This window comes from Varroa destructor, unplaced genomic scaffold, assembly GCF_002443255.2.
Source record: "Varroa destructor unplaced genomic scaffold, Vdes_3.0 BEIS01000005.1, whole genome shotgun sequence".
Taxonomy (NCBI): domain Eukaryota; kingdom Metazoa; phylum Arthropoda; class Arachnida; order Mesostigmata; family Varroidae; genus Varroa; species Varroa destructor.
In genome coordinates this window covers 25,907,635-25,928,531 of record NW_019211458.1, presented here as the reverse complement: position 1 = coordinate 25,928,531, position 20,897 = coordinate 25,907,635, and the positions used below count along the sequence as shown (strand labels likewise).

Sequence of the window (20,897 nt, the reverse complement as noted above, 5' to 3'; positions counted from 1 at the left end):
TATATTTAATGGGTTTAGGCGACGGTCATGCTAAACATCATCTTTCTCCTCCAATATTTTTTTTGTTTTTTTACTAAGTAGGTCTTTATCAATCCTAAAATGACCATCGAGGATTCAAAGAAATTAATATTCAAGGAGGCATGTCTTAGCATACATGGGTACGCAGCTCACGTACCAAGGGCTGTCAAGGTTAAAGTTAAAGGTTAGTACCAATCACGATATCTATATTACCCATTTATACACTGTGTCTTTTCAACGCGTTCTTGCTAGTTTGTTTCAGTTACGTTGTTATTTAGGCATTAAGTCATTTTAAGGTTTTATAAATAGCACAGCAGCAATAGTGTGCGTACACTCTAATTTTCAATGTAAGCTAATTAGTTAGATGTAGTTATATAATAAGAAACGTAACTGAACGTTTACATACTTCGTGAGGCTCTGTAACTAATGTGAAACGTGTAGCTTAAGATAGTGGGACGAAATCAGTTAGTACTGTAGAGTACATATACCAGTAAAAGGCTAACTTGTTTCGTTCATTCTAATCACCTTAATTATCTCTCTCCCCTCCATTTATACAATCCAATCCAATTAATTTAGTTTAGCAGCGGTCACATGCTCATAAAATAGCGATTGGCATATTGCTAGTTACTCTCAGTTGTTGAAAATAAGCAGCTAGGTTGTCAAGCCAATAATTATAAAATTGTGTTGACTTTCACTCCATATTCAATTCAATTACAACGCGAACATTGAATACAATATTCGTAATTTTTAAGTTCAGTCAGCATAGTTAAAATATCAAATGAATTGATCTTAATCCTCTAACTCTTACATTTGTGGTCCACTCCCTTTCCTGCATACATATTTCAGGATTGGATCATAACGGTAACCCACATGAATGGACGGTGTCTCACTTTGGCGCTCGAGTAGTTCAACATGAAATGGATCACCTCAACGGCAGGCTCTTCACCGACATCATGGATCCACACACGTTTCACTTCATGCTGTGGAAACTGGTGCAGAAAGTTCCTCAGGCTCGCAAATCGTTCGGTGGTCTATAGCGCTAGTTCAAACCTATGTTGTATAAGAATAGTCTTCACGTGAAATCTATTGAAAAAAATCACAATTGTATTTAAATGTAACGATTTGTTTCTCATTGTCAGTGTTTTTACGTTTTATAGAGGTTACCGTAATAGGTCCGATATGGTTGCTGTTGCATAGTTAACAGGTCTATGCATTTGCTTGTTATGTTTTTTTAGAAAGATGTTACTAATAACATCAAGTAGGTACAGTGCAATACAATCCTTTTTCAACCTGCTTTCACTAAAGAGTTCGCAACTGGCAAGCTCTGCAAAGCGGTCATGAACTTGTGACAGCTTCACTTTTAGGTCAGTTGTATTAGCAACATTTTGAGCAACTATCGTGAAATGGTAGAATTCAGCTAAAATAGAAAGAATAGAATTTCAAACAATAGCATGATAGATATATTCATTTAGATTTATTTATCGATACTTATTACTAGGCCATCTATACTAAATACATTTCGTAGTAGTTTTTGATCTTCGTAAGCTAATCTTCATTATTTTATATCTGAAGTGAAAAGAACTTGCGTATCGTTTGGTACAAAGCGACAAGGTAAAATATAATACTTCACAAGTTACAGTATTCATTTCCTTATGACTTCCTTTGTTATTTCTCATGGTAACGTCCGACTTCTTATTTGTTAGTCGTTGTGTCCCTCAACAGTACTAATTATTGTTTTTCTTAACTTCTACCAAATATATTCTGGCTAGTTTAAAAGTTTGAGTAACATCTATAAATGTCACATGTTAGCATCATATTTTTTTTATGATGTATCTCGTGTCTCGCGAAAGAAGTGGAACAAAACCAAACATCGGCGATGAAACGATTAAAGAACAAATTATGTATCGACTGCTGTAACAGCTGGTGGGTCATTCTCCTTATCTCGTTCAGACGCCATCCCGATAAGGCAGTGTTCTATGTCGAGCGTCAACGTGTTCGTGTCATTATAAGGCTTATAGATGCCAGTTAACTTCCGTGCCAAGGAAAACATTTCTTCGCGAAGGCTGATAATGATAAACTGCGTGTTTCGTGTGCGTTCCTAAAAAAGCCGGAGAAACCAAAAGCAAAAATTTGAATTTCATCAAATATAGTATAGTTTGTGCGACTAAAAATCAGCGTTATTGGGTTCAGATATGGTTACCTTCAAGTCAAGTGTTTGTACGTTTGTCGAAATGTTTTTTAGATTAGAATTGCCATGGATATTTTTTGTATTACCACCATTGAAATCGTATCCAAAATTGTCACAGCTCCTGTTTGAAAGCAATGATCTCACGAGCTAGCGTAAATTAAGTATCATACGTTGATATAGTTGGCAATGATGGAAACGTTTTTGTGATCAAGAGCCGCGTCGATTTCATCCATTACGTAGAACGGCGCCGGCTTGTAGTAGTGAAGAGCGAACACGAGCGATAATGACGATAAGGTTTTCTCGCCACCAGAAAGATTCGAAATGTTTTTCCACGTTTTTCGCGGCGGCCGTACACTAATACAGCAAATCGTTGGAGAAACGAAATCATTAGAAACTATAACTCTATATACGAATACGTCTATCTTTAAGATGCTCTATCCCATCCGCAGAACTCTTCGTTTATTTGGTAACAACAATCGTATCTGTTTTGTCAATTTTACCATAATACCCATCGTGTAAGTTAAAAAATATCAACAATAACATTCACAATAGTCATATTTTAAGCTCGGCATACACATAATATGGGGATGATGAGATCTCGCCGTTATATACGTTGTTCACTATTTATCGCCTTTCATAATTCCATAGAATTTCGTAAAAAATAGTTGCGGATAGTCCGGTACGAGCGTCGAATGGGTTCTTTTTCATATTAAAATCCTCCTAATAGGAGCAGCTTAACGGAAGTGTTTAATGATTACCTGAACGCGATGCCCTCTGAAAAAGGGTCCAAAGAGTCTACAAGCTCGAGATCAGCGTCACCTCCTAGTGTGATCGTTCGGTACATCTCCTTTACCTGAGATAGGAACCATTATACAGTGTATATTAACATAAGAAACACTATTTTCGGCTAGTGTGACGAAGATTGAGTCGGTAGAATGTACAGCAGTCTCTACTGATAACTACTCATACTAGCTCACGTACAAAAATCTTTAAGATAAACCGGTTGCGTTGTATCAATCCTTTTACCAATGTTCTTGAATCAACCAGTCGAATTTTCGCTTTGACTTGAGCGATGGTTACTACGGCGGTTTATCGAAGATCCAATATTGCTAACTGACAGAGGTAAACGTAATAGGCGCGAAATCTATGAAAATGTTTATATTACATATACCTTTTGTGTAATAATCTTAAATCCAGTTAAAAACTCTTGTAACCGAGCCTTCTTGAGTGCCTGTAAATAGCTTTTATGTCTTTCGAGTGTTTGCTGTTTATCTAGGTATACTCCCGACAGTTTCTTATAATGGCTCATCTGAAATTCACAGAAAACCCGAAACGGTATTATATTAGATTCTAATGCAAATACGAGCTATCTTGATCATCTCACAATAAATGCTAGCATTAATTACAAGTTAATAAAAATAATCAAACTGTTAATTAATGCAATTAACATACACACGATAATATTGTTCTTGGAATTGAAACAAACTCAAAACGCACTAAACGTCCAATAAGTATGATCGATTTAACTATCTTTGTGTTGGTTAAAATACATTTTTGATTGATTTATTGAACGAAATTTTTCCAACACATAATAATTTTGCCAATATATAAGCGACCATAATTTTTTAGATAACTAACCTTCGCTTTGTACTCGGCGATTGATCCTAGGGTTGGTTTCATTGTTTTCTTGATCTCGCTTAGTCTCACTTTTTCTCGTTCGATTGAATCTGCGTCCAGTTTATGAACTTCTTCTTCGGTGAGCTCCGGTAGCAGAGTTGCAGCCTCGTCAGAGGAAGCCACTGCATCTTCGTCGTCCCCTTCATCGATTATTTCCAAGCGAAGACTGGAAAGAGAGGTCAAGTTTGTTCACTGATATTCAAAAGATCATCTTATAGTTAAGGATTTAGACCAATAAGCCAGTATAATGCGGGTAAGTTATGTTATCCTCAAAAGGGCTATATGAATCAGGTGTTTTTCGCCAGACTCTTATCGCAGTTAAGCATACAGTATAGTGTATAATGATAATTCGTACACATACATCAATATATATGCACTTACGCCTTGATTTTCCTTATGCACCCTTCTATGACTCGACAACACTGGTCATGGTCCTTCTCAAGGTCTTTAACGATGTTTTTTTGTTCCTGCTGTTTAATCTTAAGGACGCCTTCCTGTTTGTTGAAATCGTGAAGACCTCGGGCCGAAGCCGCAACCCTACCAGACAGTTCCTCTTTTAGTGCCTGAAACATATTTAGTCGTTGCATACTTACACGTCAATTTCTAGTATTTACATATTAATACAATTGTAGCGGTTTTCGTGTCGATGCGGAGCATGTATTTTGGAAATTAATTGAAAGTGTCTGTTACTGAATGAATAAATAAACAAAACATAAACGCATACTGTAAAGCCAAAGATACTAGTCATTACTAGTCAATCCAACAACACAAAACTACCCCCATTTTTGTGAAAAGAGGTGGAAACACGCCTGTTGGTGAAAGTGATTGTATGAAAGCTTACGTTGGCCTTTTCTAGTTGCTCATTGATGCTTTGAGCTTGGTTAGCTAGATCATCGTAGAGCTCTCTAGCCTTCTGACGGCGTTCCTGTACCGTTGCCATTTCAGCAGCAATATCCGCCAACTTGCGCTCGGCTTGAACCAACATTCGTTCGGAGTTGTTTATGCCGACCTGACACTGTGTCTTTTTCGCCTCTACCTCTTTCAAACTCCTCTGGGCTTTCTCGAGTTTGTTTTTTACATTACCGATGCGTTCCTCCCTTTAATAGCGCACATAGATAGAAAAAAATCAGCTTATTTCCATAAAATTTTCCCTTCCACTATAATAGTTCACTCGGATAATAACAAACAAAGGCTGAATGGTACGCACACCGTTATCTGTTTTACGCTTGTGGAAAGCTGCCACTAATATGTAAAAACGTAATTGGAAAAGTTACTCCCATCTAAACTAGACACCCGAGGGGTGACCGAGTGTTCATCTTCTCGCCTTATTCTATTATCTGTTTATAGCTCCTACACTAAAGTGCAGCACATACTTAATTTTGTTTATCTTTTTGTCCAGTGTTTCAACAGCTTTTCGGTCGGCCTCAGTCGATTTTTCTGCCTCTTCATAGGCTTGACGGGTTTCCGCTACCCGAGTCTCTTGTTGTTGTAGTTTCACTGGATCGACTGTTTTCTCAGCAACTGATTTTTGCTGAAAGATAAATATAATCCTTCAGCATATCTTGGTAAAGATAAAGATATCTGGGTGTAGTCGTTATGCTAAAGGGTTTATTTTAATGCCCATAAATTTTCATCCTTTTGTATCAGTATTAAGTTTACATACTGGCGGTCATTTGTCCATTTCGTCACCGAAAATTACGGAACTTGTTTAATAAATAATTATATCTAGCCCATTTTTTAAATTCATCACACGAAACAAGCCTCAATCTTATATCCTGCGTAACCATAAAGGCATTATTAGATATTGCTCATAAACTTAAAGCTTGTCAAGCCAATTAATTGGTAACGAAATGCGCATATCAGGCATTCGAAAATATGCATTTCAAACTCTAAAACGGGCTTTTGCTTAACTTACCTGCATTTTGATTCGTCCTTCTAGAGAACGAATCTCTTCGACCAAGGCTGAGACCTCAAGTGAGACTTTCTGATCCATTTGTATTACTTGGTCAAGCTCTTTTTTCTTTTGAGACAACTGGCGTCCCGTATCGTCTTTTCGTGTTGCTAGAATTGTCATACGGCTTTCCATTTCTGCGACCTGCGACGTCAGGGCGCTTATTTCTGAATCGCTAATTGATGTATCCAATTTTGCCTGTATCAGATTACAATACAACACCCGTGCTATCACAATCGTGTCATTAACAAATTTTAGTTCTTGTTAGCTCCCGGTTATCTCTAATATTTCCTATAAGTTAATTTTATTTTGACCCTATTATTCATTATTTCGCTGTTAGTAAAACATATTCGGTTTAATTATATCATAAAGTTAAAAAAAAAACATTAAACATTTCTTTAGTAGGTAATATTAGATATATAATAGATAATATTACCTTTCGGCCCATCTTCCCACCATAAGTTCGTCCGCCTCCTCCGGTCAGAGTTCCACTAGGGTCTACGATTTCACCCTTATTCGTGACCACGCGAAATCTCTGTACACCGCCTAAACCAACTCTGGTTGCAGAATCAATATCGTGAACGTAGAGGGTGTCACGCAGAGCGTAATAGAATACGCCGAGATAAGCTGGATCCGACAATTGCACAAGATCAATGAGGCGTGGCGCATTCTCAGGTGTTCGGATGGACTGTTTTGCCTGACCAATTAAACTGCAAAAATATAAAGCGTGCGATAATTTAATAACCAGCCGTAAATCGCGATATCTGAAATATATACCTTTTTCTATTCACTACGGTTTTATGATATGTATTGCTGGTGAGACTATGTCTAAAATTACTTGTATCTAAAGTACTCCGATACGTTTAAAATATCGTTTTTTTTGCCTAGACAAGTTAAAAATAGTTCAATTCCAATATGAAAGATAATTTTGACAAACGTAGTTGTAAAGAATAACTTGGTACCTACATAAAGAAGCTTGAAAAGAAGTAGATTTACTACTACTAATGATATGATGACTTACTGATTCATTTTCTCCAGAGCTAAGAAATTACTTTTTCCGAGGTTGTGTTTTTGTAGGTATTTAATACATTCCTTTGCCGTACTAGTAGTGTCTACCACAATTGAATCAAGTAATCCACATGCCATCGATATGGCTACATCATACCTGTAAACAAGCGCGTGTCATACACTTCATGCTACAACCTATAATTCTCTTACTTTATAATACGGTACAGCTCAATCTGCCTAGAAACATTTACTCCGTTACTACTATTTGTCGACTTCTAGAATCGTTATGCAAATATATCATATTTGTTATTTAAGGGTTTCTGTGTCCTGGACTGGGCAGTTAGCAGGAAATTGTTGCTTGTTTAGTTAGTAGTAATCGGACAATCTTACTCTTTGTCAATTCCTCCAAGATCTCCGAGTCTTCCGATGATACCGCTGAGAGCACCCCCTTTCCTTTTTTCGTTCATCAGAGCATCGAGAAGTCGATTGTTTGTTCTAGTAGCAGTGTTAGTACTTCGCATTTCCTCAAGCTTTATTCGACTCGAGTTGTAATTAGCGCGACATTCCTCATACTCTCGATCAACAGTCTCTAAATCGTGTCGAACCTTCTCGTACGCCTACTTCAGTTCAACAAAAAAAAAAATGTAAAAGCTACCCAGTATGTTAGGCATTTTGTAATTGTTAGAGCCTTAGTTACTTGAACCCAGAAATATTTCCTGTCCTTCTTAAAATTTGGTCTATGTGAAAGCGATGCTGTACCTTTCGTGTTGTTACTTTCATGTTGCGTTAGTAGATTAATTTAGTTCAGATCTTGAAATCGTTTCGCTGTATGAGATTAGTTGTTGTTCTTGTCGGAAAGGCTCATTTTCTCACCTCTTTTAGGCTAGGTAACGCCTCTTTACTTTTTGAGACCTGCTCCTCTTTGGCCTGGAGTTTTTTCTGAGCTTCTTCCAACGCTCGTTCCCGCTCTTCGAGTTTTCGCTGCTCTGTCCGCGAAGACGAAGTCATCAATTCGAGCTCACTCTGAGCCATTGAGAATGCAGACTTGGCCGTGTTAACAGCGCGCTGCAGCTCGAGAAGGTTCTTCTCAAGTGTAGACTTTTCCTCCTGCGAAAATAAACTAGCGTAGGGTAACTAGTTCTTGAGTACGAACGAACAATTAATATATTATGACTAATATAATCATTACTTCTCCGGTTTCTATACTATTATATGTAAAAATGCCTTATTCATGCCAAACAAACTATAACACATATATTGTGCTCCCTTTTTTTAAAAAGAACTTAAGGCTGACAGGCTAGAATAGTAGCAAAGAGATGCGATTCTCACCTGAATCGGAGATACTTGTTTGTTAAGATCTTCCATACGTGAATGCAAGTCGGCTTCGAGATTTGCAACTTCTTCAATTAATTCCTTAGCGGCCTCTTCCGCCGCGGCCTTCTCTTCAGGGAGTTTGATCGCGTCTGATTTCAATTTCTGTGATCAGATGGTATGAGCGTATTCATACGCGCATGTTAGTGACTGAACAAAGCAAAAACTTCCACCTATCCGGTTGAATGCTTATCAATAATAGCAATTACAAGATCGTTCAGCATGTCCTAATCGAACGACAAGTAAGAAACGCTTACCTCGATTTTCTTACTTTGCGTTTCCTGGTCTTTCTCGAGCTTTTTAATGGCCGTTTTTGCGTGTTTGATTTCCTCGCGGCACTTAATATCTTTTGTTTCGAGTTCGGTGTACTGTGCTTGTAGCGTTTCACCTTGCTTTAGCACTTCAGCTTCTTCACGGCACAAAGCTTTATGAGCGTCCGTAAGTCTTTTGTTCTCTTCAAGAAATTCAGTCATTTGCTTTTTGATCTTCTCGACTGTTGCCTGAATAAACAACAAGACATGGTTCTAATATTAGACACATCTGAGGCCATTAATGGATGCGAAGCATGCTCTCTTCTACCTGATGATATATTACCATATAATTGATATGGTAATATACATGATGTAGTCCTAAAACATACATATAGACGGTTTTTCAACTGTAACCGCAAGAACTGTGCAGATTGCATCAGGTGAGTTTGCACTTTCCTGAATATGCTTAAAGTGTATATGTTACAAAAAAAACTTAAAAAATAATATATTTCAATACCTTGTTACCGCGTCTCTTTCCGCATCGATTTTCAACATCGAATAATCTAAATACACATCACATAAAATGTATATGAAGAAGTGGCGCTATCATACGATAAGGTTGCAATTCACCTTAGCTTGATCAAGCTGTTTCTCAATGCCGAATTTCTTCTCTTTTTCGTCGCAGCGAGCGATCTCGTAAAGCTGCTGATCGCAACGCGTCATGTCGTTGCATAGCCGGAGGAAATCGATAGCCTCGTCGCGAAGTTCCTTTTTCGCTAGCATGTCTTGTTCAGCCATATTGACGCGATCCAGGGCAGCATTTCGTTCTTCTTGCAGAGCATCGACATTTTTGACAAAAGCTTCAATTGGCTCCTTGTAACGGTTGGTACCAATAATGTCCTCAAGATACTCGAGCATTCCGTCATCATTTTCAGATTCGCTTTTCGGTTTCATCATTGAAATTTGCTCCACTTCACCCTGAAAGTAAGAAAGTGATTGATGTTATAGTTTGACTAAATAATATTGGCTTTTATATTCATTACGTAATAGAATGAGCACGAACCGAATAAGAATTGTAACAGATGAAAGGTAGTCAGAAATTATGACCTACCTGAAGAATAAGGAATCGATCGTGTTCTAGGTCGATACCGTTCTGACGAAGTATCTTTGTTACTTCCTTCTGAGACACCTGGCGCCCATTCAAAGTGTAATGTGAGGAGTTGTCCCTGAATGCTGTACGTCCGATTACTAGTTTCGAACCTGTAAAATCGAAACCAGGAGAAAAAGTGCATGATCGAAAGATTACGAAACACAGCATCTTACTGTTCATTGCTCGTAGTTTCGATAACGCAATGAAGCAACATATCTTTTTTGATGATATAGCGATGCTGGTCAAACTTTCATATGAGTAACGAGTTACAACGTGTCATTCTATACAATTTGTACTCGTAACCCAAAGAAAGGGCTCACGACTGCTTCCGTGTGTACGATTACTCACCGGGAACAATCTCAAATTTGTCTTCATTGTCGATAATGGTCTCAAAATGTACGTCCACCGTACAACTCCTTATATCCCGATGCATATCGCAGTTGTGGATCAGGTTGCTCACCTTCTGGGCACGGACTTTCTTCGAGCGGTAACTGAAACAGACATTTTAAGAGTGTGGTCATGTCAACCTAGTTTGAAAGGTCCTATATAATACGTTCTTTTTCTATTTTATACAAAAAAGAGTTGTCAAATCTGGACAACATAAAGACTCCAAATGTTTTAGATGTTTAAATCTAAATCAAAAAAATACTAGAGCTTTGGTCCTAGCTGCATGCAGTAGTCTGTTTACCTAACAATAAAGAAACCAACACTTCTAATTCTTAAAAGTAAAGCTGTTTTCCTATTTTTACTGTGGTAATAATTTTCAAATCCAGTATAGCCCCACTGTTAAAATGTTGTTCTTTAGAGAAGAAATTAAGTTTCTGGGAAAGACGCGTTACAGCAGCTAGTATCTATCTCTGAGATCTGCCTGTATGGCATGCAGTATCGTATGACATTATCTTACTCAAAACTTTTTCTTACCCGAAAACGAAAAGCATAGAATCAATGACGTTACTTTTACCACTTCCATTAGGACCTACAATGCCAGAATAGTTTTTGTGTAGAGGTCCGATAATCACGTGTTTGCCATAGCTCTGAAAGAGAAAATAAACGTGCAAATTAAATTGGTACGTTAATTGGCGCGTTACCTATCCTACCAAAGGTAGCGGTTTTCGTACTAAAACATTATAAGAAACATTAGTAAGATCTATTTCCACCTTTGTCGGATACAAGAAGAAGATATCAGTGATGAACCACATGTATGAGATCAAATAGCCATTTTGAAAGAATGAATATAAATAAAAACCTGTGTTTTCATATTGACTTACACAGTATCTGTGTAAGCTGAACTTTCATGCTTCAAGATACTACTATGACACTTTGAAAATCCATTGAAAAATTCTATAATTTTTTTGCTCTTCAATTATAATTTTTTGATTAGTTCTAAAATAAAGCTGAACACTACATAGATATTAAACGTACTTTAAAATACCGATTTTCAATTTTCGATATAATAAGCCGTGGACCAATTGCTTCAAATGTACACGCTGGTGGAGGCGGTGGAGGAATGTAGATATTACCAATTTCTGTAAATGGAGTAAAAGAGTACACGTATACCTTAACTACGATTTCTCTTGACGGCGCCCACAATAGAAAACATAAATAAAAGCTAAATACGCCCATTTGGTATAGTATATATATATATATATATGTATATATATATAAGAATTGTAAGCGATATATTCTAGAATGTAGGTGAAAGTTTGTTTATCAGTCGGTACTATATAGAAATATGTCACCGCAGTCAATTCGCAAAGTGAATGAATGAAATGAGCTATGGAAGTCCAATAATTGTGAAAAATGATTTTTCTTTTATGCATGTGAACTCAGTATATTTAAAGCATTGAGAAGCGTGTATGCCCTTTTCATTTTCAAAATTACTTTTTTTGTTTGCGAGCGCTTTAATAATAATATGAATCAAAATAAGATAACCCTGTTATCAGTTTACCCTTCCTAGAGCTTCCTTGAAGCATGATGACAGTTCTAGATACCTAGCCAGTAAAAAGTAAGTAGAAAAAAAAATATATCAGATACCCACTGATCCCTCCATCTTCATCACGTTCGCATCCTGCAAAAACTTCGTCCACGGTCTTTTGCGAGGTCGCCCTCGCACGCTGTACACTCTGCTGCTGCAATTTCGCAGATTCATTAAGCTGATTTTGCTGTTGAGTCTGCTGCTGTTGGGTATTTTGTGCCATTTCCGCCGAGGCCCTCGATCTCCGCGGTTGATTTTCGGTGACAGATCCACCGACTGCACAACGTCGCTTAGGGCTTTTCAATCCATCGGTCACTGTCGACGGGGACATCACAGCTTCAGTTGCACCACTCTCTCGAATTGAGCGCTCTGCTGGACATTCCAGCGAGCCATATGTCTCCTTCTCCTGGTTCTCCACAGATACAATGACTTGTTTCTGCTGGGCTGCCGCTGGATCAGCGGATTTACCTATGGGGCTTTGCTTTGACTCGCCATTTCCACCTGCGTTTGCAAATACTTCTACAACGGAAGCAGCTTCGGGTTCGGCTAAAGCTCTAAAACTCGACGGTTCTTCCGCCTATAACAGAGGAAGACAAAAGTAACAGTGGTAGGAAGAACCATGGCACGGAATTGCATTTGAAAATTAAGATGAAGTTCGAGCATGGTATATGTACTGCATGCTGTTGCTAAATAATATTATAAGCGTATTTCATTTATCATGCTGGATATAATCCAGCGTGGTGTAACGATAAACACGTAATTAAAAATGTTCAATATATATGTGATAAATATTACCTCTACATGATACCATGAAAAAAATAGCAGACGTATGAGTAAACATGAACTCACCATTATAACTTCAAAAATTAGCTATTAGTTAATACAGAATAATACAGAAAGTGACATATCATCTTAATGCGATAATTACAGAATACCCACCTTGGAGGACCGGCGTGCACTGGCGGCTACGCGCTCTTCTGAAAGCCGTTTTTTCGAAGGAGGAGAATTCATCTCAGGGTCTGAGTCATCTGACGCCGCCATCGAGCTGAAAAAAGATAAAATCAGTTTATCCAATTATTACGAAGATGATACTTTTTCCATACGCACGATCGTTTATAAAGAATGATTAATTATGTAAGCACAAGCGCTCGAATAATAAAAACTTTAATTTACTGGATGCTGACTTTTCTTTAAGCTTTTTTTTTGATAAATTACAATCGAGTCGATCTTTTTTATTTAATAAGCTAATTTATAAACATTGTACATTGATAATGATAATACTTTATTAAGATATGTGTAAGTCAACCGCATCGATATATCAGGAAGTCATACGACTTACCGTACGAGACTGAATTACTTTCACTATTAACTTGTTGTGCACACATACAATTGCAGTGCTCTGATTATTTAATCTTGCATTGTAACTTCTATCTTAAAAAATACGCCTTAAAAATTCACTCCTGGCCTCAGCAGTATCAATCAATTTAACATGTTTTCTGAAGTTACAAAACTTTGCTGTTACTTGCAGCAATCATACAATATTACGCAAGTCAGACCACAAAACCAGAAACCATCTATTTTATTATTATTATTATCATTGCTTATACTAGCTCGAGTTACTAATGTTAACCGACCGTAATTCAAGACTACTTTTTTTTTATCCTAGAAGTAGGGCAGATCCTATTTTACATTAACATCTATTTTAATTCTTTGGTCATCCTAAAGTTTATATTTTGATTTTACCTAGATTTGGTATTATTTCTCATATAACAAAGACGTAAAATGTAATCTTTTAGAAATTGAGGGATAGTTTATGTTAGGTATCTATTGATATTTTAGACATTTATCTCATTTCTTAAAGTTCTTCCTTTAATTTATATTCTTTATAGTACTGCCTTTATCACCCTTCTTGAACGCAAAATTGTAAGTTATATTTAATATCGAAAAAGACCTAATAAACTTTCACATATAGGATTAACTCAACTTTTTTTTCTGACGTCATTACATAATTTTTGATTCAAAACTTGAATTGATTTAAATAAAAATATCTACTTCGTTTTTTATTGCTATTTCCTTAATATTATAAGAATATTATAACTGTCTATATACTTCTTTTCCTCTGAAGGTAAAAAATTTATTTTGAATAGACTATCCCTAATATTTATAATAACTCCAAGATTCAGAGTCTATGTTATTTTATTTTGAGGCTGATCATCTAACTCAAAGTTGGCCTATCTTTTATTTTAATTAGAACCTTCCTATTAAATAACAAATTCAATCATTACATATTTGATGCGATTTAATAGAAATTCGTTTGTCAAGCCAATTCTACAAGAATCAGGCCATATTCCAAAGTAGTTAAACGCACATGCCCAGAGTCTGCACGTGCATTCTCTTTAAGGGATATTACGTTATGAACATGATTATACTAAAGCTTTTGTTCCACAATCGTGCAAATAAAATAAATTACGATTCACAAAGAAGGAGGACACTCTTCTTTACAATGCTCGGCAAGAATTGAGTAGCTACACGGTTCTAACATTCAATCAAATAAATATTTATTTAGCTAAAGTGACAACCTCGAATGCTTCCCCAATCCATTATAAAAATTAAATTTGTATAGAAAAGAAAATGAATTTCATTATTACTTACATCAGCAAAAAGTAGCAGGTTCTGTCATAGAGTCAACATATGCGCGGAAAACGCCCTTTACTTAATTTTTAAGCAATGGTTCTATACGAAATACTCCGGTCGGTCTTCACTTCAAGTGAAATTAATATATACATTTTAGAGATTCAATGCATTCATACAGTATTCATATAGCGTTGCTAAAGTTAGCTTTGTTGATCAATGAGTAACTATTATATGCACCCGTCGCCAATATGGACAAGTAATAAATTCAATAAGTTGGAAAAGTCTACAGTAATTGAAACACTCTCCGGTGTAAAAGTCTCTGTATAAAAATAAGATAAGTTAATAAATATCAGTATATTCATAATTCCTAATTACGTAACAGCCGTTTATCTTACGCTGACTAGCTCCGTGTTTTCATATAGTTTGTCAAATCGGTAATCGGATTACCTCGTTTAATCTCCGGCATACCGGTCATTTATACTCTAACGGATGCTAGAGTCATATTTCAATTCAAGTAACGACATAACTGCAGCAGTTTTACAGATACAGCTTCATAGAGCCCCTTCAAATTGACCGGCACCTTCCAATACAACCTACCGTTTTCGACTGGCACGCCTGACACTTATCCGCCTTCCTGGTTCCTCCACAGTGTTGAAAAATCACTAAGCAATGCGTTAGGACAAAGTGTTTCGACCAAGAAGATAAAATCGCGCCCAACGAAAACCAGTACGCTCCAGTTGTTTTTGTCACGAATGTTCGAACCATAGAGGGCGCTCTTATCGCTACTTTGGCGCCTAACGTTAGCAGCCCCCACACAAAGCAACCAACAGTTTATCCGTGTTTTTAACACTGTATTTAAGGAAAATTAGCTGCATTTCTGAATTTTCAGTCCGTATTTTTGACAGAAGCTGTACAACATATGTTCCTTATGAAAAAAAAAGATTGGGTGAAAAGACCGTAGCTTCACGGACTCCGTATTTTTAAGCACCCACAATATTAGCCTTTGCATGACACGGGTATCAGCCTGAGTGAATGGGTTCACAAATGACTTATTTATCGCCTAAAGATTCAGCTGTATGTATTTACTTTACAATTATTAAAAGTCGATAGCATATCCTCTAACGTCGTATTTCCAACTATCTACACCACGGGCAATCTCTAGTTAAGCATCTAAGTATAGAACATCCTATACTTTCAGGGCTTACAGAAACTCATTATCTAGAAATAAGAGATGGTAGAACAATAGGCAACAGAGAATCGTTGTAGACTTTTTATTCTGCATAGCCTGTTGTTTTTCTAATGTTCTTGAGGGTCAGTTCAGACAATTATATTTTATGTCGCGTTATCATATTTGTATTAACACAATGAAGTAAATGTTTAATACTGTTAATTCGACCCTTAGAAATCTGGATGACATTAAGTAAACCAGTAGAATTATTTTCACATACCTTTAGAAAAGCGCATTTTTTTCAGCTGAGGACGCTTATTGAGTGGTGTGTAGATAATCATGTTACTTGCCTAGTGTTATATATTATGAAAACGATAGCGCTGCTCCTTATATATACGTATATACTTTTTATATGATTATTTAACAAATCGAAAATTTCTTAATTTTGTTTCACACAGAACAAATAAGATATTAGTTTCCCCTAGGAATATAAAAGGTAGAAATAGGCGGTTGGTGAGACAAAATGCGCGAGAGAAAAAATTGGTTTTAAGCACTGACCGTACAACACACGTGAATTCGGCATTAAAAAAGATGCAAAAATAGCGGTTGAAGCTGCGAATTCGGATACAGCAGCAAAATAGGCCAACAGGAGCGCCATGAACGCAGCAGGAGTGGCATCGCCAGACGGAGAGAATCGGCTGTAGCCACCGTATCATTGTTGGAGGTTTTAATCTCAGCAACGAAAAAGAGTCAAGATTGGAACACGTAAGTAAAAAGCTATCGGCAGCGCTGTCCTTAGGTCCGAAAGTGCAAACCTTATCTACAAACATGTACGTTTTGATTCTAAATAAGAAGCTAAGTTTCTAGGTAGATTGTGGTCTATATGTGACCTTTCTGCGCGATTTGTTTACATCGACAATTACTATCTAACTTTGTAGATGAAACGACTAATGTTTATGCTACATATACAACTTTTCACTAACCAACTAAGTGGACCTTTGCAGTAACAGTTCAAGTAGTAAGTTGAAAAAGCATACAAATATAGCGTATAATTTAGTGTTTAACTTAATAAAGTAATATGCGAACTTTTTTCAATTATAATTGATGGGACAGACCTGGACACATTTAAATGATACTATAGGAGTGTACAGCAACTTTGTTACGCACGCGGCTCGACGCGGTTAACCAAAGATGGATGAAGACGGATCACAAATCCGTTGCTCGAAAGGACTCAATATTTTTATATTAATTGCATTAGGTTAGTGAGGACCGCCAATTTGATTGGACATCGGGCCGAGTGCCTTTCGATATCACCGAGGGTCGCCGTGTAGGGGAATGCCCGCAGCGAATGTTGCTGCTGTCAGGAGGCAAGAGTTTGAAGGGCTTTAAGTACACGCTCATTTTATAACTGTACCCTTACTAAGTATAAAGTTAGTCGATAAATGATTTGATGACGTTAGCGATATATGCTCCTCTCGGTTACTATCACTTGACGTTGCTACACTGGTAACGCTAACGAAATCAGGCGCGTTACTCAGATGGCGTCTATTACAAGTACCTTTGACATTGCGTTTGTCGTTCTCATGCGGTACAGCTTGCTTGCATAGTAATAACAGAAATGAGAAACGGGTGCATTGCTATGCTCTAGACGATACGAACCCCGTAACGGTCTTGAATTTCATCAAACATCTGCATATTTGTAGGGCTCGAAGCGACAAGCCGTGTGGACAAACGCTGAGACGTCTTTTATAAAACGCAGGAAGTGAATTTCTAAATGTATAGATTCAAAATATCAACATATAAGCAAGTACACACACTTTATAAGGAAATTAAAGACAAGAGTTTATAAAAAATGAATCAGCCGCAAATGCAATTGTTGATTACCCTAGTAGTTAAAAGTATTTTCATATATATTTTTTTCGAAATATAGTTGTTTGTAAAAAGTGCGCAGTTTTGCGTTAAAGTAAATAACAATCGAAACACCATTTTTGGGTTGTAAAATATATAACAAGATATATAACACTAGTTCACTGAGCGAAATCGGAATCTTCAGTACGCTTTACAGTATCGGATCTTTTTTGAATACGTCGATTTGCTGTCTTGCTTATAGAAGAACTATTTCTTCATAAATGGTAAATTATTTCTCCGGGCAAATTGACCGACCCATCAGTTCACAGATGCAACTCGCTAAACGTGGGTTTCGACGGCATAAGCAAGCCGCCACGAGCCTCTGAATGGAATCGAAAAGGATACAGCATCCAAAGACCCAAAAGTTGCTTGTTAAAAATTCGTCATTTAAAAGCTTATGACCCGTCCTTCTAAACACTTGTACGGTGTGCTAGTAAAGGACCACAAGTAAACTATTCCGAATGGCAAGTTGAAATATTCTGTTTTCTACTACAGTTACTTGACACATAGTTCTCCTTTGTGGGCTCTATATTGGACGACTGGGGCTCACGTAAAAGGGTCAAAATGGCGCAGGCTTGCTGTGATCATTGAAGAGTCTACGGCAGAGCTGACAAAGCAGCATAATTAGATAAATGCTATTTTCGATTCTTGCGCGGTATTGTACATTTAATATTGTCGATAATATCTATTCAGTTCTCCTCTATAATTAGTGGAATCGGTAGATTATAACAAAACGCGGGCAATATCGTAGAGGACATTGTTAGAGGAAGCCTGGTGACATACACTTTTATTGAAAACCAACACAGTTGCCTCTTCTGTGATTACCTTAACCAACTCAGCCAGAATATATTTTTCAAAAATTTCCAGAAAATACTCGGGACGTGGAAATGAAATCGGTTTCAAAGAAGGGCTTTCCATATCTTCCAGATCGTCAAAGATGTTAACTATTACTACAGATGAAATTTTCGTTCGTGAGTATCAGTGAGGTAACTTTAGAGTGCCTCCATCGATACTAAATGCTATAGCCCTGGGTCATAATCGTCGTAAAGCATATAAATTCATCAACAATTCAAAATGATCTCACCAAAAGCATCGATCAGTTTGCGGCCTTTTCAAAAACGTCCATAATGACCCTCGGAAGATTTCGTTCGCTCTTGAAAGTCAATTAAAAACTCTTTCGTCACACGAGCTAAAAGCGTCAGCTCATTGGTCCCATCTTCCAGTTTTGTAAGATGTGCAAATAAAGAAGATTTTGCCTGTTATAGCCATACAAATAGTTTATCATATATTCAGGCACTCGAACGATTTTTGCCAGCATCAACGATATCGTTACTATCGTATCTGCCTCTGCATCGTTTGTCTACAGCAATGTATCCAGGTATGGTTCGCTATTTGACGGTCTCCAGCGGATGCAAACCACAAATATCGATCGCATTCGTTTTAAAACGCGTGATCTCTGGTCATAAATTGATTTTAGCCGTATGACAGCCCCACCTTTTCATATTGGCACGAAAATTCGCGCTTGTATGGAGTACGTCGCAGAAGCTCACTTTTTCCGCGATGTCTGATGAAATAGACATCGTTTACTAAATTCTACTATAAATAGACCGCCGATAAACCTTGGCAGTTTTGCACGGAGCCTGTGATCTTTTAGTGCAATGCTCTAGGTCCGAAAGCTGTAATTGTATTAACAAAAAAAAAAACTCGAACGGGTTGTTGGCGGCACTTCACACCGCAACCAGAGGTTTGGATATTCAAGCCACCGCATTGTAATTAAGTCTAATTTTAATAATCAGGTAATTTATTACCGTCAATACTAACATAAAAATACTTTTACTTCGGCAATAAGGCTAGACTAACAATGCACCACACTCATTGACCGTGTTTCTATCGAATGATCTTACCTCCTTCATAGGTCTAACTCTTGGTTCAATAACACACTTATGCATTTTCTCGCATACTGAGTCTAATAGACATAAAGAGTACCTAATAGGCAAGCACCAAAAAGGTAAACGATGTGTGTTTAATCTTAAAGAGGATAATGTAAACAATACTCTACAACAATAACTCGCTTAAATTATGAGCTTCCGATTTTACCCCCAATACGACCAGCTTGATCAGACGTCGTTTTCCAAATCAGATCTCTCTGAGGGGAAACTTTCTGTCAGCGGCTGTTTGTTGGGACATGCTAGCGTTGAATGGTAAACAGATTCATCTTTATGTCACGGGTCACAACACTGATATAGAATAGCACAATAATCGACAAAGGGTTACTTTAACCTAATACTTCTGCTACGCAAATATTGACGGTAGAAGTCACACTGTAACATCACACCCAGTTCTATCAATAATTTATTAAAAAATCGTGTGCAGAGATTACGCCAGGGGGTCAGCAGAAAGCTTTTTATTCTCATTCAATAATAATTTTGAGAAAATTTATATTGCATTATTGTTGGGAATACAAGTAATTATTGACAAAATTATCGATATTTATAAATATTGTTAATTTAAACGTGAACGTTGGACATATTCAACTTCTATGAGCTTTTCTTATTGAGACTATTCAAGTCTGTTGAACTCAACCATGGCAAATATTCTAAGATGAAAGCACTAAACGAATGTTGGAAAATGAAACACAAAATATGAAAGAACTCGACAAATAAGTAGATAAGTACTTTTGTCTAGAAGTCTCTAAAAAAGTCCAAGTGGTATTACTTTATGAAATGGTATTCGCAATGATGTTATTTGTAAGTCTGACGTAACTAGAGGAGGTGTTATGTTTTTCAGAAAATTATTTTTCTGTTTATTTATATTTAATTTACTACTATTTCTTTAACACATTCTGTTTAAAAAAAAAATGAAAAAAGTAACGGACCAATTATTTTTAACATAATTTAGTGCTGGGATATTGGTCGTTAGCACAACTGATTCTTAGGCTGATTTTCCCTAAATTACATTTTACCTTTTCCTGTAAGGTAATTTTAGAGGTAAAAATGAAGCGTAAGTAATGTTCCGCACGCAATAGATAAAAAGAGTCGACTTTAGAACCTGGCGAATGATTTGATGTCTAACTTTACAAGATATATAAAAAGCGTTCGTTTTTTAGCAATTAAATATATACGACTGAAGATTATCATCCCTGGTAAAACGTTGGGCAAAATATAACAGGAAAATTTCCGTTCTTGTCATATTATTAAGTATTATTAGTGTTGATTTACATTCATTAATATCCACCAGTGCATCCCAGGTTAACTGCGCATACATTTAAACCAAACAAAAAAACGTCGATTGGATAAGGCTACGACATTTGAACGATTAACTGTCTAAATTTTTTACCATTTTCATAGACCCTTCAAATTTCGTGTAAGTCGCAACAGCCCAACTGTATAGGATTTGTTACGCCCACCCCGAGTTCTGTATTGGCACTATACCCAGCGTTAGCACTATTTACCTGAATGCCTATTAACGCGCCTTACGAATGATCACAGTCCAGGCATCCAAGACAAGTATGTAGGTAAAACCTCTTGATCTTGTTGCAGGAAAAGGTGTTCATGTAATGAAGCCTTACACGTCACGATTGAACCGGTAATAGGGGAAA

The 20,897-nt window shown here is 36.9% G+C and overlaps 2 protein-coding genes across 5 annotated transcripts in view; one reads left to right on the top strand and one right to left on the bottom strand.

The window, feature by feature from the left end:
• LOC111250758 (peptide deformylase, mitochondrial-like) overlaps window positions 1-1,150 on the top strand; it is a 3,027-nt gene extending 1,877 nt beyond the window's left edge. For both annotated transcript variants that reach the window (XM_022806453.2, XM_022806455.2), the window contains exons 4-5: window positions 82-202; window positions 865-1,150. In XM_022806453.2, the coding sequence (XP_022662188.1) occupies window positions 82-202; window positions 865-1,055 (312 nt within the window). In that variant the 3' untranslated portion in view covers window positions 1,056-1,150. The remainder of the gene's footprint in view (window positions 1-81; window positions 203-864) is intronic.
• Window positions 1,151-1,465: 315 nt separating this feature from the next.
• Window positions 1,466-20,889, bottom strand: glu (structural maintenance of chromosomes 4-like protein gluon). 3 transcript variants are annotated; one of them, XM_086991800.1, is made up of 23 exons: window positions 20,751-20,889; window positions 12,529-12,634; window positions 11,653-12,166; window positions 11,037-11,140; window positions 10,536-10,648; window positions 9,963-10,105; window positions 9,576-9,724; window positions 9,095-9,442; window positions 8,471-8,713; window positions 8,172-8,318; window positions 7,716-7,949; window positions 7,233-7,459; window positions 6,856-6,999; window positions 6,271-6,544; window positions 5,799-6,032; window positions 5,257-5,414; window positions 4,725-4,980; window positions 4,265-4,446; window positions 3,845-4,049; window positions 3,378-3,515; window positions 2,965-3,059; window positions 2,377-2,560; window positions 1,466-2,116 (listed from the first exon to the last, which is right to left on the bottom strand). In XM_086991800.1, the coding sequence occupies exons 2-23, from the start codon at window positions 12,628-12,630 to the stop codon at window positions 1,916-1,918; spliced, it is 4,395 nt and encodes a 1,464-aa protein (XP_086847926.1). In that variant the 5' UTR covers window positions 12,631-12,634; window positions 20,751-20,889; the 3' UTR covers window positions 1,466-1,915. The 3 variants fall into 3 exon arrangements, with proteins under 3 accessions (XP_086847926.1, XP_086847925.1, XP_022662184.1); XM_086991799.1 differs by lacking the exon at window positions 20,751-20,889 and adding an exon at window positions 15,950-16,122; XM_022806449.2 differs by lacking the exon at window positions 20,751-20,889 and adding an exon at window positions 14,821-14,987.
• Between the last annotated feature and the right edge of the window lie 8 nt (window positions 20,890-20,897).